This window comes from Chanodichthys erythropterus, chromosome 10 (genome assembly GCF_024489055.1).
Source record: "Chanodichthys erythropterus isolate Z2021 chromosome 10, ASM2448905v1, whole genome shotgun sequence".
NCBI classification, from domain to species: Eukaryota; Metazoa; Chordata; class Actinopteri; order Cypriniformes; family Xenocyprididae; genus Chanodichthys; species Chanodichthys erythropterus.
The window spans coordinates 19,160,874-19,177,191 of record NC_090230.1 but is presented as its reverse complement, the minus strand read 5'-3'; the positions used below and the strand labels follow the sequence as shown (position 1 = coordinate 19,177,191).

General features: G+C 36.7%; 1 protein-coding gene across 1 annotated transcript in view; it reads right to left on the bottom strand.

The window, feature by feature from the left end:
* The window catches only part of pth2rb (parathyroid hormone 2 receptor b), a 31,920-nt gene extending 21,122 nt beyond the window's left edge, over window positions 1-10,798 (bottom strand). Inside the window, exons 1-5 of the mRNA XM_067398770.1 lie at window positions 10,697-10,798; window positions 10,051-10,153; window positions 1,865-1,975; window positions 1,654-1,769; window positions 1,303-1,400 (exon numbers count right to left, since the gene is read on the bottom strand). Of these exons, the coding sequence (XP_067254871.1) occupies window positions 1,303-1,400; window positions 1,654-1,769; window positions 1,865-1,975; window positions 10,051-10,153; window positions 10,697-10,759 (491 nt within the window). The 5' untranslated portion in view covers window positions 10,760-10,798. The remainder of the gene's footprint in view (window positions 1-1,302; window positions 1,401-1,653; window positions 1,770-1,864; window positions 1,976-10,050; window positions 10,154-10,696) is intronic.
* Between the last annotated feature and the right edge of the window lie 5,520 nt (window positions 10,799-16,318).

The following is a 16,318-nucleotide window of genomic DNA, read 5'->3' as shown; positions in this document are numbered from 1 at the left end:
TTACGGGTGTGGAACGGCACGAGGGTGAGTAATAAATGACAGAATTTTCATTTTTGGGTGAAAATATTTTGCAAGCAAACGCAAAATATGCAAACTTGGATCAACAAAATATGGCTTACTTGGCAAAATCACGGTGACTGTATTCTGGACTAATCATGTTCTGTGTTATTACCCTGTTTACTCTTGCCTATTTGTGCTGCCTTTACATGCTCTTGGAATTGTCGTAAAAACACGAGTTTCCTAGGTAGAGACAGCACACCCTCCCATATCAAAACTTGAATGTGTTGAGCTCATAATCAATACTTCAGAAGTGGGAATTATCTCATTTCCAATAGCACGTTTGATTCTATGCCTGTTAAATGGATTATGATTGTGGATTACCCTCAGAAAATCTGTGTTTTTGGATCTTCAACCCAGACTTTGAGCAGTTTGTAACAGCATTTCATCTCAAGCTCTTCATTGACATGATTGTAACCAGGTTAACTAAGTTTTGAGAAAAAACTGAACTGCAAAAATTGTTTGTTGTGGCAGAAATGACACCACAACTAAAAGACAGTCTCACAAAAGTATTTTTTTTTAGAAACTGATATAAATTATTTTCACAATAAATATTGAATAGTGGATATTTTATATTATAAACTGAATAAGTAATATTTTATATTATGATGGATTATCATGTTTTAAGATTGAAGGTCTGGGACCAACAAGGTCTATAGCAATGAAATCCTAAACATAAAAGACACATAAAAGTATCAAAAATAAATTATGGATGAATGGTAAAAAAAAAAAAAAAAAAGTTTCCAAGACTAACTTAGATTTTATTTTTCTTTAAGTTTTTATAGATTTAGTTATTTTAGTGAAAGTAGATTTTTATATTTCAAGTAATGAAAATGTTTTATTTTTAATTTTAGTAAACAATAATGACAAACCTGCTTCATTTGTCAATATGACAAATGAAGCACCACGATAATGTTTTGTTAAAAAATAAATAAAATTGTGCCAATAGGTAATAAATGTGGACCCTTCACTGGAGCCTTTCAAATTGAAAAAGCAGAGTACAAGTTGTTCATTTATAGCAGAAACTCGCTGGGGAACTCTTCAGCTAATTTAATGTCTGAAGGACTTTAAAGATGAAGACCTGAGACTGTCTGAATCGTCCTGCCTGAATCCCTCAGCAACTGCCACTTCTACTTGCTTGCTGTGCAACTTCATAATAGATACATGGAGTTATTAGTGTTTCTTTAACTTGCCTGGTGGGACCAAAGTCTGTTGGGTATGAAAATGTGACCGATGTTCAATTACCGAAAGTATCCAATGATGAAAATGGCGACTAGCAGAGAGCTGAAGGACACCGCGTAGCCGACTGTGTACATGATGTGCAGCCGCTCGAAAAAGTCCCTCTGGAAACACAACAACACTTGAGCCATCAACAAACGAAACTTGACATCTCAGACATTTCCTAAGATTTTTGACTTAATAAAAACTAGCATTTGAATCTGTATAAGCAGCTTTATTGCTTGCAATAACACTTTGTGTTTGAAGACACAAACCTAACTACATCACATTCGGGCATTATAATCAAAATGCGACTCTTGAATGACTTTTGAAACTTGTCAATAATGCACCACAACCTGTCTGTTTAATTGGACTTACTTTGTCCTTTTCAACGCCTGGAGCCATAAAACGGAGACAGTCTGAATAATTGACCCAAGTTCTGTTCTCCACCGATACCCACGACCCATTCAAGTTGCACTGACGGTATGCAAATCCTAAGAAAATGAAGATACAGTATAATTTGACAAGATATTGTTAGATCTTGTAAAAGAAACTGGTCAAAGTTAAAAGAAGTTTGGCTGCCATGTACCGTTGTGGTTGAAGTCGTACACATAGCCGGGACATGGCACTTTGGTGACGGTTCCTGGGGAACCTTGAGGCCAGCAAACCAGTCCGTCCCATCCAGGAGAACAGACGTCATCTGAACACACAATGTAGAAACCACAATCACAATTTATAGGATGGAAATGCAATCTCATCAAAGAACACTCTAAAGAGACTGTGAGTAAAGAACCATCATTTCCGGTACTGCATAAGATCTGTCATGACAACTCTCAGAGAGATTAACATGGTGATGGATATGGCAATGTTAATGTATTTGGTCTTGGTGGAATATATCTGCTACGCTGCTACTGCTGCAGAGCAAGTACAAAGTCTTGTTACTGCCAATACATTCACAGACATTGCTGTGAGCAAGTTAGACATGCTGCTGCTGCACATATAACATACATGAAATTACCCGTAGCAGATCTATGCAGGTGGAGCTGGGGAGGGTTTCTGAAAGCACATTGCAGACTGCTAACAGCAAATACTGCCAAGTATTTGAATGTTAAGTAGCGAGCTCATTGGCTGCTGATGCAAAAAGCAACCAATCAGCTGTGCTATGTAGACAATGAAGTGATTGCTAGTAGATTGACAGCCTGCACCATCTAGAGTTTCATGACAGAAATTTTATTTCTTTGTTCTCAACCCCACATTCCGCATCACAGACAGTGTTTGGGATAACGCATTACAAGTAATGTGAGTTACGTAATCAGATTACTTTTTTCAAGTAACTAGTAAAGCAATGGATTACTTTTAAATGTACAACAAAATATCTGAGTTTCAAATAAGTAACGCAAGTTACTTTGTTTTCCCATTTTTTGACTAACAAAACCCTTGTTTTTTTTTTTTTTGAACATCTTTTTATTTTTATTTTAACAGTACATATACAATACAGGATTTTCATAAAAAAGAAAGAAAACCCACCCTCCTTACCCCAACAGGAGAGCCATAAAGGTGTATTCACACCCATTAAAAAATATATATATATATATATATAAATAAATATAAATATATATATATATATATATATATATATATATATATATATATATATATATATATATATATATATATATATATATATATATATATATATATATATATATATATATATATATATATATTTTTTTTTTTTTTTAATGGGTGTGAATATACCTTTATGGCTCTCCTGTTGGGTTAATAAATAAAAGCACCAAGATCACATTATTAGTATTACTCAAGAGTCATTCCAACAAAACCCTTGTTGAGAGAAATCGGGACTGCAGAGGCTTCGTGTGTGCTGTTTAAATATGATTATTATTCTAGACTAGTTCTAGACTCATTTACTTCTCCTGTGTCCTATTCTTCTTCTGCAATCCAGAATGGCAGCACAGCTTAAAAGCTTGTTTGAGCTGCGCCCTCTACTGTACAGGCATGAATTTGCATTTCCTTCAGCCTGAGGCTTATTCATTTCACTTTTGGTGTGAAAGGGCCTTTACATTTGCCAAATATAGAACTTTTTGTTGTTATAAAAACAAACAAACAGCTCAGCCCAGATGAGAAAAAGTAACGCAAAAGTAACGTAACATTTCTTTTCATAAAAAGTAACTAATGCAAATAGTTACTTTTTTAGGGAGTAACGCAATATTGCAATGCATTACTTTTAAAAGTAACTTCACAGACATCATGCGAAACTCAGAAAATATCCCAACAATGTTTGCTCAGATTTGTCTGCAGTCAGAGATAATAAAATCAAACATTTCTCATCAACTTCTCCCAGGAGTAGGCTAATGATCTGACCTGTTAATTTTATAGCGCTATATAGTGTATGTCAACAATATCTCAAATGTTTTCATTTTCTCTGAAAAAAAGTTGATAGTGATACGTACTGTGATATAATTGTTCCAGTGAATTGTGCTCGTGAGCTGAACGCAAAAACAATGCAACCAGCGAAGTCTGATTCACGAACAAATGATTCTTATGACAGGTTTTGTGCTGAATTAAAGGGTTAGTTCACCCAAAAATGAAAATTATGTCATTTATTACTCACCCTCATGTCGGTCCACACCCGTAAGACCTTCGTTCATCTTTGGAACACAAATTAAGATATTTTTGATAAAATCTGATGACACGGTGAGGCATGCATTGCCAGCAAGATAATTTTCTTTTTCAATGCCCAAAAAACTACTAAATACATATTTAAACCAGTTCATGTGACTACAGTGGTTCAATCTTGTTATTATAAAGCGATGAGAATACTTTCTGTGCCCCCCAAAAAAAACCAAAATAGTGAATTTATTTAACAGTATCTAGTGATGGCCAATTTCAAAACACTGCTTCATGAAGCTTCAAAGCTTTTCCAATCTTTTGTTTCAAATCAGGGGTTCGGAACGTGTATCAAAGTGCCAGAGTCACGTGATTTCAGTAAATGAGGCTTCATTACATCATAAGTGTTTGGAAATTTCAATGGTTCACGTGACTTTGGCAGTTTGATACGCAATCCGAACCACTGATTCGAAACAAAAGATTCATAAAGCTTCAAAGTTTCATGAAGCAGTGTTTTGAAATCGCCCATCACTAGATATTGTTGAATAAAGTCGTTATTATTATTTTTTTTTTTTGGCGCAAAAAAAGTATTCTTGTTGCTTTATAGTATTAAGGTTGAACCACTGTAGTCACATGAACTGTATTAAATATGTTTAGGTCTTTATATGTAGAAGGTCTTACTGGTGTAGAATGACATGAGGCTGAGTAATAAATGACAGAATGTTTGGGTGAATGAACCCTTTAAGACTCCCTGCTAAATTTTTAAGTCCCCTCCCACCCCCCATTTATTCAGTGTATCGTGATTCCCAAAACAACTGACAGTTCTTTTAATGGATAGTTCAAAGAGATGAGTTACAGTTTGAATCGGTCTGAAACACTTCCCATAGCTATTTAATTGGAAATTAATTAGTAATCTTTATCAATACCAGCCCTAGTTGAAATTGGTCAGGATTTTACTGAGGGAAGAAATTCATTCTGCATGTGTTTCATTACGGTCCATTGCTCACTCGAAACTAGCCTAATATAAATCCTAATTAAAACTGTTAGAAGTCCATCGAGGAACATCTAATGTAATTACAGTTTCCTTAGTAACAGACAGTAACAGGGTCATCTTAAGTGAGACTTCATGTTTTCATAATGTTTCTGACAGTATAATTACCACAACAATGCTTTCATCGAAGCATAGCTCTTGCCTCAGCAATTTTCCAATATGACAAATTAGCTGTACTACAAAAGATGCATTATTAATAAAATAAATCATGCTGCTCATGCATTTGAAAACAAAATGATTTCAGGAAAATGAAGAAGTATACTTTTAAGAACAGCATTTTATATTTTTAAGAATAATCTTGCGAAGTGAAAACTTGTTAACATGATTTATTATGACAGGAATAGTCTCAAAGCACACGCTTTATCTTCCCTCACGGCTCATTGATTCAACACCATTGTAAGTCTTCATTCTAAGTGCAAGTATTCCGTCAAACATTGATCCAACCTCCGCAGAACAGTGTAGTGAAAAGGGCAAGTTCCCTGTATGGAAGCACCACTCCAACTGGTCAATTCCCTGGAAGGAGCGGAGAGTGTCCGTGGCTATTTCTAAACGCTATTCAGAGTGAATGAATCAGCACAGCTCAATTCAACCTGGTGGTTGAAAGAAAGAGCATCAACACGCTGTAACACATATATTTGTAGACTCCCGAGGGTCATCAGGTGAGATGTCACATGCAGGCACCATGTTGTCTTTAACACTTGGACAATATATACAGTATCTCAGAGCCCACGCATTATATTTAGAGTTTGAGTAATCTGAATGTTCCGATAGTTGCCATGACAAATGAAGGTTCAGCGAAGGGGCTCCACAACTTGATGCAAATGATAACGGCTACACTCTAATTACCTCTAATAACCAATATTAGCAAACGTTGTCAAACAACCTTTTTGTATAGCTTTCATGTTTATCATGCATTTGAAGAGAAGTACAAATGTCCAAATAAAAAGAAAATAATTGCAAACATAATCCTTAGACAAAAGAATTTGTTTTAATAGCAGGTTAGGCAACCAACACTAGAGATTAAACATATATATCTTTATAATTGGGTAAAGGATTAATGCATTTGGAAAGATATGGTTTATGCGATAATTCCAGTCTTCGAATTTGATTGGCTGAGTGGCGTTCCAAGACCGCAGAGCTATAATTGTACAGCAGCACTGCATATGTTCACTTTTTGATATCTCTTGTCTGACTCTTTCTGCAGGTTTCAATGTTATGCCAATGGGTGCTTCTCATTTGAAGGCTGCATCTTAGTAAGGCTGCACATTTAGGCTGCCACATCATCAAGTCTCAATTTGAAGGATCCTTGGAAGTCAGTCTTCCTTTTGTATCCTCTAAATTGTCTTTTTTTGAAGGATACATTAGTATCGAAAGTATCAGAGATGACAGAAAAACACAGAGAGCATCATCTTTCATTTCTGCTCTGACAGAAGGTTTTTCGTCTTCAAACCAAACTTGGGTTTTCAGCCAACAAAGTTTAAATCCTACCTGGCTAGCGCGCTTTCCATGATGTTTACGCATTAGGTCAGAAGATGGAGAGATGGTCTTTTGCGGCTGTTTGAATGCATGAGTGTCTACACTATGAAAGCAGTCTGGTCAAAAGCTTTTTCGACAACCTCTGGAAGTGGTCGAAAGTGGACAGGCTCAAAATGTTTCAGAGCCTGTATTTAGCGTTGTCCACTTGTGATCCGATCGATCAAAATGCATCTTAATACCAGGTGTAAACAGGGTTTTAGTCAACATTAAATTATTGTTTATTGAACTGTTGTATAAAGGAAGCTTAACTTTTTGTTGGTGAGTTTTAAAAAAAGCCAAGCACACTTCAAAATTTCTTCAGAAAATCAGCATTCTCACTAACACTTAGGCCCTGATATACTCAAGTTGAAGTTCTTTTTCGTTCTTTGCTTAGGGGTAAAAAGAAGTTTGAAATACGTGAAACTGCACACTTTTGAAAACGATACCGTTATTGTCTCTGTGTAAACTATAAAACTGTAAATTTGTGAAAACGTGACGTCATGTGCATGCATATTACATGTTCAGACCATAGGCGGCTAGTGTTTCTTTACAAAGTGACATCGCCAACTACTGGCCTGGAATAATGCAGCATTTTTAGTGAAACAAGTGTGAACAAGGATCGTTTTGACATTGGTGCCATCTCTACGCGAAAAACGCAAAGGAAAAATTTTTCTGTTTTTAGCACTTTGTTGATGTGTAAATGTACCCTTAGCCATAGTTTTCGTTGTTTGTTTTGCCTGAGTTCTAATCATTAATCTGTTGTAACGGTTTCTAATAGTCTAATTAGTCCACACCTGTTCCCTGTTGTGTTGATTACCCTCCTCTGTGTATTTAAGCTAGGGCTGGGCGATATATCGCATGCGATTGTCATGCGCATTTCGTCAGTAAAGCCGGTTCCCTGATTGCCGCTAAATCGCCATCACCTGCTTTCAAATGGAGTGGCATTTAATAAACAGAGCCGTAGTTCACTGATAAGCCACGCAATATCGCGTTCATTATCGAAGGCGATTCATCGTAAAGTATGTTTCTTTACTTGACAGACTGCACAGAAGAAACAAACCAATAAGGCGGAGCTTCTGAACCACACCTATCTATTATGTAATTGCCAGTCAGAGTGATCTTTTGCAAGCTGTTTCGAACTATGGAAACAAACTTCGTTTTGGGCTGATTTTATTTGAAATGACGCCACAGCAGTTCGTTCTTCGTAGTTTATATAGTTTACACAAACATGCTGACAACAATACATTCTCTACTAGCAAATATAAGCACACCATTTTTGCTTGTTGGATTTGAAAATCTTCATCTGCATGAGATATGACACGGCATGTGTGAGATTACTGGCTGATAAGAAGATTTTGGATGGATAAACTGCAGGGTATAGCAAGATTCAAGCTCAGATCATGTATAATCTTGTGCAGCTGAATTGAAGTGTCTCCATTCACAGGAGCATCTGGTTCATAGTTCAGTGATTATTTTCTTGTTCAATCATTTTTTGTGATTATTCACATGTGCTTCAATCATCTCTTAAATTATTTAATTTCCTCCTGCCTTATTATCCTAATTCAGAATTACACAGGTAACCAGGAACCTTTCACAATCTTATCTTGGTCTTCCTGGTCACACAGTCGGCTAACACATGGATAATGGTAGTACCAACACGTGCAAATGAAGAAAAAAAAACATGAAAAATTGGAAGAAAAACAATAAATGTGCGTCAGCTTCCATAAACAGCAGGGTGACTCACAAGCCGCACTACACATTATTAATCTGTGACATCATGAATTCCCTTCAGAGATCTGAAGGATTGTAATGGATGTGCAGTATTTTTCATCTGTTCTGTGGGCTCTTGTGTTGCTGTGGCACATCCGAAAGCAATTGCACTTTGAAAGTTTCAGCACATTTAAAGCCTTTAAAAGACTATTAAGCTTGATATGGTATGGGACGAGGCCGCCGTGCATCACACTGTAAAATATTAAAGGGGTCTTATAATGCTTGTTTACATTTTCATCTTTCTTTTGTGCGTAATGTTGCTGTTTGAGCATAAAAAGGTCTGCAAAGTTACAAAGACAAAGTCCATTAAGGAGTAATTCTCTGTATCAGTGCGCACTGTTTCTGAACTCCATGAAATGCTTCGATTGTAGTCTTGAGTTTTCTTACAGGATGAATACGTTACAATATTCCTCATTTAAATAATTCCTGCCCAAGACACAGGCAAAAAAGGGCGAGGCCTGGTTTAGCAGTGCGTTGTTGCCATGTCTAAGAGATGTTTTTCATTCCATCCTGATTCTAAACCCCCTTTTAAACCCCCCCGGCTGACCAATCAGAGCAGACTGTGCTTTTTGGAAGGCGAGTTTACAAAGGGTTAAAAAAGGTGCTGTAACAATGTAAATTATAACAAAAACAATACAATTTTGAACATTAAACCTGCAGTTCGTAACTTTTTTTTTTGGTTAAAAATGATCCAAAATCAATTTTTGAGCAAGTGCATAACCAGCCAGCATTAAAAATAATCTCCTTACCTTAGCCTGATTCACAACGGTAAGCTTGTAATAACGTTTTCTAATTCAAGTGGTACTGGTAGGTTTCCACAGGATATTCGAGCATGCTGCCGTTCATCTTTGCATCATTACGCCACGTCTGTTTACAAAAAGAAGGAGTCCCAGCTGGTAGGCTTTATCATGTGAGGATGCTGATTGTAGCAGTTCATTTATAGCCTTTTCTCACAGCAGCTGGCATAATTAGATTTATCATTTTGATGGCAGATTGTAATCCAGAATGGTCCAAATGACAATCATCAGTGACAACTTGAGATTCACCCATAGCAAAAGCAAACTAAACGTAAATGTAAAGATAATAATTCAGCAAATAACTGCAACTGCAGGATTCAAACAGAGATGGCGACAAAGAGGCAAAACTTACGGACTGCAGCTTTAAATGATTAAATAATTAAAAGTATTCTAGTAGAAGTATTCCCCATAAACAGAATTATGAACTTGTATAGCATAATAAAATATACTGTTTCAGTTTAATTCACATTTAATTCAATGTGTAACTTGTCATTTGTTTATATTATTTGTGAAACTTACTAGCAATTTCTGAGCGAAAATTTGTTTCAATCGTTCCATTCTTGCTAAGGCAGCATCCATTTTGGGATTCAAACCCACAACCTTCTGGTAACCAGTCCAGCTCTTTAACAACATAGAGTGTACTTGCATTTAGGTGCCTAAAAGTGCGAGAGAGATTCATGTTCAAAAACCATATGAACCAAACAAAGATCTTCAGTTGAAACAGATCTTGGATCTCTCTGGCTGCAGATTTTGACAGATAAGTCTTCTAAACTGATTCAGATGTCACATTCTGTTCCATGGATTAGGCATCAGATGTGAATTCACACGTAAAAGCTTTTAAACTAATGAACAAATGGCATAAATGTGTTTCTAGAGTCCCTTTTCTCTCAATCCTCCTATATTTCTATTAGTTATGCAAATGATGTCCTCTCGGCTACTGAACATCAAAACAATGTTGGTTTTAGAGTGAAAAAGGTTCAGAGGAGCCAGCAGAATCCACAGACAAGGTCTTACCAGCAGGGTTGTGTTCTGAGATGTTCTGAAGGCACTGCAGTTTGATGTCGTACAGCAGGAGAACTTGTTCCTGAGCTGTTAAGCCTACTTCAGGGTCCACATGCTGCACAGAGACAAAAACCGTGGGAAATTGATTGTCAGAGTGTTTGACTTGAGTATCCTGCATTTGATTAGACCTCCAATCAGAGGATTCAGAGATGTCATGGAGTTTTAAAGCCACCAACAGACCTTCCAGCTTTACAGATAGCTTGTTTACTTCCAGTTACAATATAAATCTGTTGTCATCTGTCAAACAAAATGACACTAAATCTGAGAATTCACACATACAACTATTCAATAATATTAAATTAAATATTTCTGCAATTGTTATATTTCCAGATAAATCCTATCACATCATCTGACTTTGATTTTAACGTGATTTTAAGGGTTAAATAAGATGGAAATGTAGCAATTGAACATTTTCAATTTTCAAACTTTCACAATGAACCTGATAGAAGCAAAACATTTAGAAATGTCTTAGACATTATGTTCAGTGTTGCAAAATATTGTATTATAAAGGTTTTAGGCTTCAAATTCAAACAAAACATGAAGGTGATGTGATGTGAAATGAGGGAGAAAAAGGCAACAAATTCTTAGTTCATCTTACCTGTGCTTCAACTGAAGTACCAAGCAAAACTTGGACAAATATCCACAGTACTATAATCCACATTATGAAAGGTTTCACAGCGTTTCAAATACTTATATAAACTATTTTCTCAGATGATGTGTTCAGTGGGTTTTCTGCGTGTGAAGCTCAGTGTGCGCCGATCCTGCATCCCCAGTCATTTTACCCAGCTCCATATGTGCACTAGAGAATGAACTCAGCATCTGCTGAAAGCGAAGTGAATTGAATACCACCACCCACAGCAGAAATACTCCTTCAGAAAAACAAGAGAGATTGTGCACCTCTGCGCATCCACTGGTGGGGTGGAACCCCCTCCTAAAATTAATAATAATCACAATTGCCAGCAGCATTTTTTTCTCTCTTGCATTTATCTTGAATTTCACAAATGCCTTGCTAAATAAGCAAATAAATAAATAAACAGATAGATTTTTTTTTAGAAAAATAAAGTTATTTAAATATTATAAATAAATGAGGTAAAACTATAGGCCTTTTAATCAAATAAATACAGAAATGTTAAAGGGATAGTTCACCCAAAAATGAAAATTTGATGTTTATCTGCTTACCCCCAGTGCATCCAAGATGTAGAGGACTTTTTTCTTCAGTCGAACGCAAATTATGATTTTTAACTGCAACCGCTGCCGTCTGGCAGTCAAATAATAGCAGTAGATGGGAACTTCAACTATAACAGTAAATAAAACTTGCTTAGACAAATCAAAATTAAAACCTGCGGCTCGTGACGACACATTAATGTGTAATTTTTTACCTCTAATACACCACTATGTCCAACTTCGTTCAGCTTCCTGTTAGTGAGGTCAAAAAACGCGTTGTGATGACGGAAGTGATCTGATCTGATCGCGCTCTGACAGCGGAAGTGATGTCTCGCGCTCATTGAAGTATATGGGCGAGACATCACTTCCGCTGTCAGAGCGCGATCAGACCTCACTAACCAGAAGTTGAACGAAGTTGGACATAGTGGTGTATTAGAGGTAAAAATTTATATAAATACTGTTCGGTTTCTCGCACGAACCGATCGTTTCGTGTCTTAGGACATCAATGTGTCGTCACGAGCCGCAGGGTTTAATTTGGATTTGTCTATGGAAGTTTTTTCGACTCTTATTTTTCAAGTTCCCAATCACTGCTATTATTTGACTGACAGACGGCAGCGGTTGCAGTTAAAAATCATAATTTGCGTTTGACTGAAGAAAAAAAGTCCTCTACATCTTGGATGCACTGGGGGTAAGCAGATAAACATCAAATTTTCATTTTTGGGTGAACTATCCCTTTAAGGTAATCTCATTTTGCGTGTACGTTGAAGCGTTTTGGAACATTTCACCACAAAAGTTAGAGTTTCAGAATACGCTAAATACGCAAGTGAACGTAGGTTCAAACGTAAGTGTTCATTGCGGTCGCAACAGTACCGCTCGATGCGTAGTAGGCAGGGGCGTAAATTTCATCTGACACTAGGGGGGGACAATAAACATAAAATTTATCAAGAGCAATTTTTGAAGGGGACACAATACAGCCAAAACTTTACTTATAAAGGATATATGTAATGTTACACAAAAGAAAAACTTAGTACTATTATTATTGTAGCATGGAGACTGTGCCATTATGCTCATTGTTTCTCATTGGTTCAATGAAAAAACTGACTTAATTAACCAAATATTCTTCTTCAAAATCATTTATTTATTGGAATATTTTTGAAGTTGTTTACAAAGTCTCCAAAACACATGGTTACACACTTAGGTAAAGTTGGTTTTATATTCGCACATTCGGACTTTTCAATAAATGTGCAATAAATTAATGTTTGCGAATTTTAAGCAGCGACATGATATTGACAACCAACGATTGTCAACTTACAACATTTTTCACAGTCGATCAAAATAGGCAAGTATTGTTTTAAAGGCATATTTACTTGTGAATGTCCACTGAATGTCCAATGTAGTGTGATTAACAAGGCTATTGAATACGGATGTCCGAATGTACGAATATAAAACCAACTTTACCCAAGTTGAATACACATTGAGCAAAACCCACCACACAACAGTAAATCAATTAGCCTTATTACACTTCAACGATTACCATGTTAGTTGTTGTTGGTGTGGGTGACTTAGTTTCCAACAAGCTAGCAAACAAGCTAGGTAACATTATGGGTGTTTTCACACGTATGGATCGCTTGTTTTGTTCCGAAACAGGGACTAAATTTGTTACAATGTTGCAGTTTCTTCTTGGTTCGGTTCGCTTTCACATGACAACATTTCAAAGCGTACCAAAATGCATTCAGGCAAGTCACATGCGAGTACAACTGTCCTCTTATTGGTCAGAGTTTTCGCTGCGTCATCCATCAAAATTATGATTGACAAGCTAGCTCCATGAGTTTATTGTGGCTTTATTTGTAACTGTCGAGACACACACAAACTTTATAAATGTAGCCGTCTCTCCCGCAGTTAATTCATATTTGCTGCGGCAAATTCAAACCCGCACTCTTTCTCTCTCTCTCCATCTCTGGATTTCCCAGCGCTGTCTAGTAGGCGACCTGTTGTACGTGTGTCTGTCGAGAGAGACCATTTGAATTTTATAATGAAGCAGAGCGGGAATTGAGACTTCGTCGGGACAGCATTCTCGCACGGAGAAGTGTAATTACACACCAGAGGCGCTCGTTGGATTTCAGATATTGTAAATAATGTGCTCACTCACAGAATCAGACATTACTGATTTTTATATCATATTTTCCGTTATGAAAATGATATAATTTGGTTCGTTGGTCCGTTAACTGGGTCGATTGCTTTCACATCTCAAGCGAACCGCTCCAGAGTTCGTTTGAAAGCGTACCGAGACCACCTCTTCAAGCAGGTCTCGGTACGCGTTTGGTCCGCACCCGAGTGCGATTGCTGCTTTCCTACCTGCCCAAACGAACCGCACCAAAGGGGCAAACGAACTCTGGTACGATTCAACTGAACTAAATGAGGCAGGTGTGAAAGCACCCTATAATCGCTAAAATAGCGGACTCACAAAAAAATAATCTTTTTTTTTTGTTTGTTTTTTTGTTACTCAGCATCGTCAGTATTAAAGAGAAAATAATCACTTCATCCGATGTTTTGAATAAAATAGCATTGACAACACTCAGATAGGGGGTGTCCGTCCCCCCCGCGATTTACGCCCCTGGTAGTAGGCTACATAAAGCTCGTTATCGCAGTGCACACATCAGCAAACTATAAGCAGATAGATATAAATATTTATCACTTTTCTAGTCAGAGTGTGTTAAACAGAATATTGCGAACAGAATGTTTGCTAGGAACAATAGCAACAATACGCTGCTCGAGCGCTTTCACGCGAAATAATAAGACGTGTTCGCTGAGGAAACAAACTATATCAGTTTAGTTAGGAAATGGACAAAACACAATTACTGCTATTCACTTTGTTTATTATTATTATTATTATTATTAAACATCAAAAAATATTTACAAAATCTTTATTGTTTTGTTTAAAACGTCTTGACGGCTAAAAGGGCGCCAACAGACAATTTGGACTGCGCAAGGCGAGCCTCCAAAGATTACGCGGGCGAGAAATTCCAGGCAGGAATCTTGGCAAGTTGCCCCTCATTGAATAATTTGTAACATGATAATATCCTGATGAATGTATTGGTTTCGACAGAAATCCTCTCAATTGCGCTGCAACGCTGTTTTCGTAAAGAACGAAAACGTCATCATTGAAAATGACTTTTCCTCTCCCAATCATTCAAGAACTTTATCTCTCTGGAGAAAATAAAGCGTAAATTTCTGTATTCCGCACCAATTGTTCTAATCTTCTCATACTCAGGTACTGGAAACGTCAGATAACGGTGCGCAACGGCGCTTTGACCCGTTTCCAAAAGATCACCCGCAGAGTTCCCCAGCATGAAGACACTTTCATTAGATTTGCTAGACGGTTGATTTGGCTAAACGTGTAGGCAAGGGATCCTGCGGTGGAAGGAGAGAGTTAAAGCCACAGCTGTAGAAAAAATAGCGCGTTTCTGCTGCGTGTGGATTGAAAAAGACACTGTTGAAATGCGTTGTAGAGATTATTTCAAAGCTTGAAATAGTCTTTGCATTTTAGATATTTAAAGCCCTTTTATCTGTTTTAACATTCCTGTCCTATATATATTCCTCTCGCTGAGATGAGCCATATGTGGGTGTTTGTGATCTATTTTCTGATGACTGCGCATTTTGAAGGGCAATACACAACGGCACTGATATTTTTTACTCAGACACGTTTTAATTGTAAACGGTAGCCTATTTATACAGTATATTTAGTATTAATATAGTTAAATTCAGTATTTCAAACAGGGGAACAGCATCTCTTCTGTGTTTGTGTACTTGAGAGAGGCAGAGAAAGAATATGCAGCGATTTTTGGGGCAATTTCACTGATTGGGACAATCATTTAACACGAACCCTGATTATTTGTCTCAAACAGAGAACTTTTTCTCTTCACAACCAACTGGGAATGTTCTCAGAACGTTAGCAAACGTTTTGGCAAGGTTCTCTTAAAGTTATTTAACGTTCTTTCAGTGTTATCTGGACTTTAATAATGTTATCAAAAGTCAAAAACATTATTTATACATCGTTCATGGAACATTTTTTTTCTGTAACGTGTTAGTTCATTTAATGTTTTTTAAATGTATTTACTTGTTACAGAATTTGTCAGAAATATTCAAAAGGAAAGTTTCCATAATGCAAAATGATGAAATGGAATGTTCCCTTAAAGTTTGTATAGCAAGGGAAAAACTTAAATTTAATAACTGGTTGTGTCAGAACATTCAGAGATAATCCTTTCTTAATAGATACATTAGCAAAATGTTCTTAGAATATAGTTTTGTTAGCTGGCATCTTATTCTATTCTATTCTATTCAAGAAAATACATGAACTAGAAATATTTCTATTCCATTAAATTCTATTACTCTCCTTCTATTATATTCTCCTCTTTGATCTTGTCCTTGTGCTTTCACATTCGTCATCCTTTTTTGCTTTCAAATCCATCTTGTAAGAAGGACAATTCTGCCCCGAAGGCTTCTCGATTTCTAGCGGAGTGTGAAGCCCACTTTCAAAATATGACATCTTCAAAAAGTTTCTCTCTCTCTCGGTCTCCCTCTTTTTCTTGCCTGTCTCTATTTAAATCCTCTTTACTTTTAGTACTCTTGTTCTGGGATTTTGCACCCTCCTCTGCATTCTGGGCAGCACACCACATGTTGCCATTGTTTTATTTGAATCGTATTCATTTGGGTTGTCCATCCTTCTCAGATTAGTGCTGGACTGCTGCATGTAAGGGACACGTTACTGCTGAAATGCGTCAGATTGCAAAGACACTGCTGAATACAGAAATGGAAAACTAACATACTGCTCAGTGCATACTGCACACTATACACTGTATACTTTCAACTGTTTTTATATTTTTGTATTAAAAACTGTGTATCATTCAACTGTGCGTACACACTGATTTGTGTGAAATCTGCTTACAAACGTTTTGACTATTAAATCATGACTCATCAATCACTTTCATTCCAAAATTATATAGGCTACTCCAGGTGGCCTTATAAATGTGTTTTAAGATTAAATTTTCTGATGTGT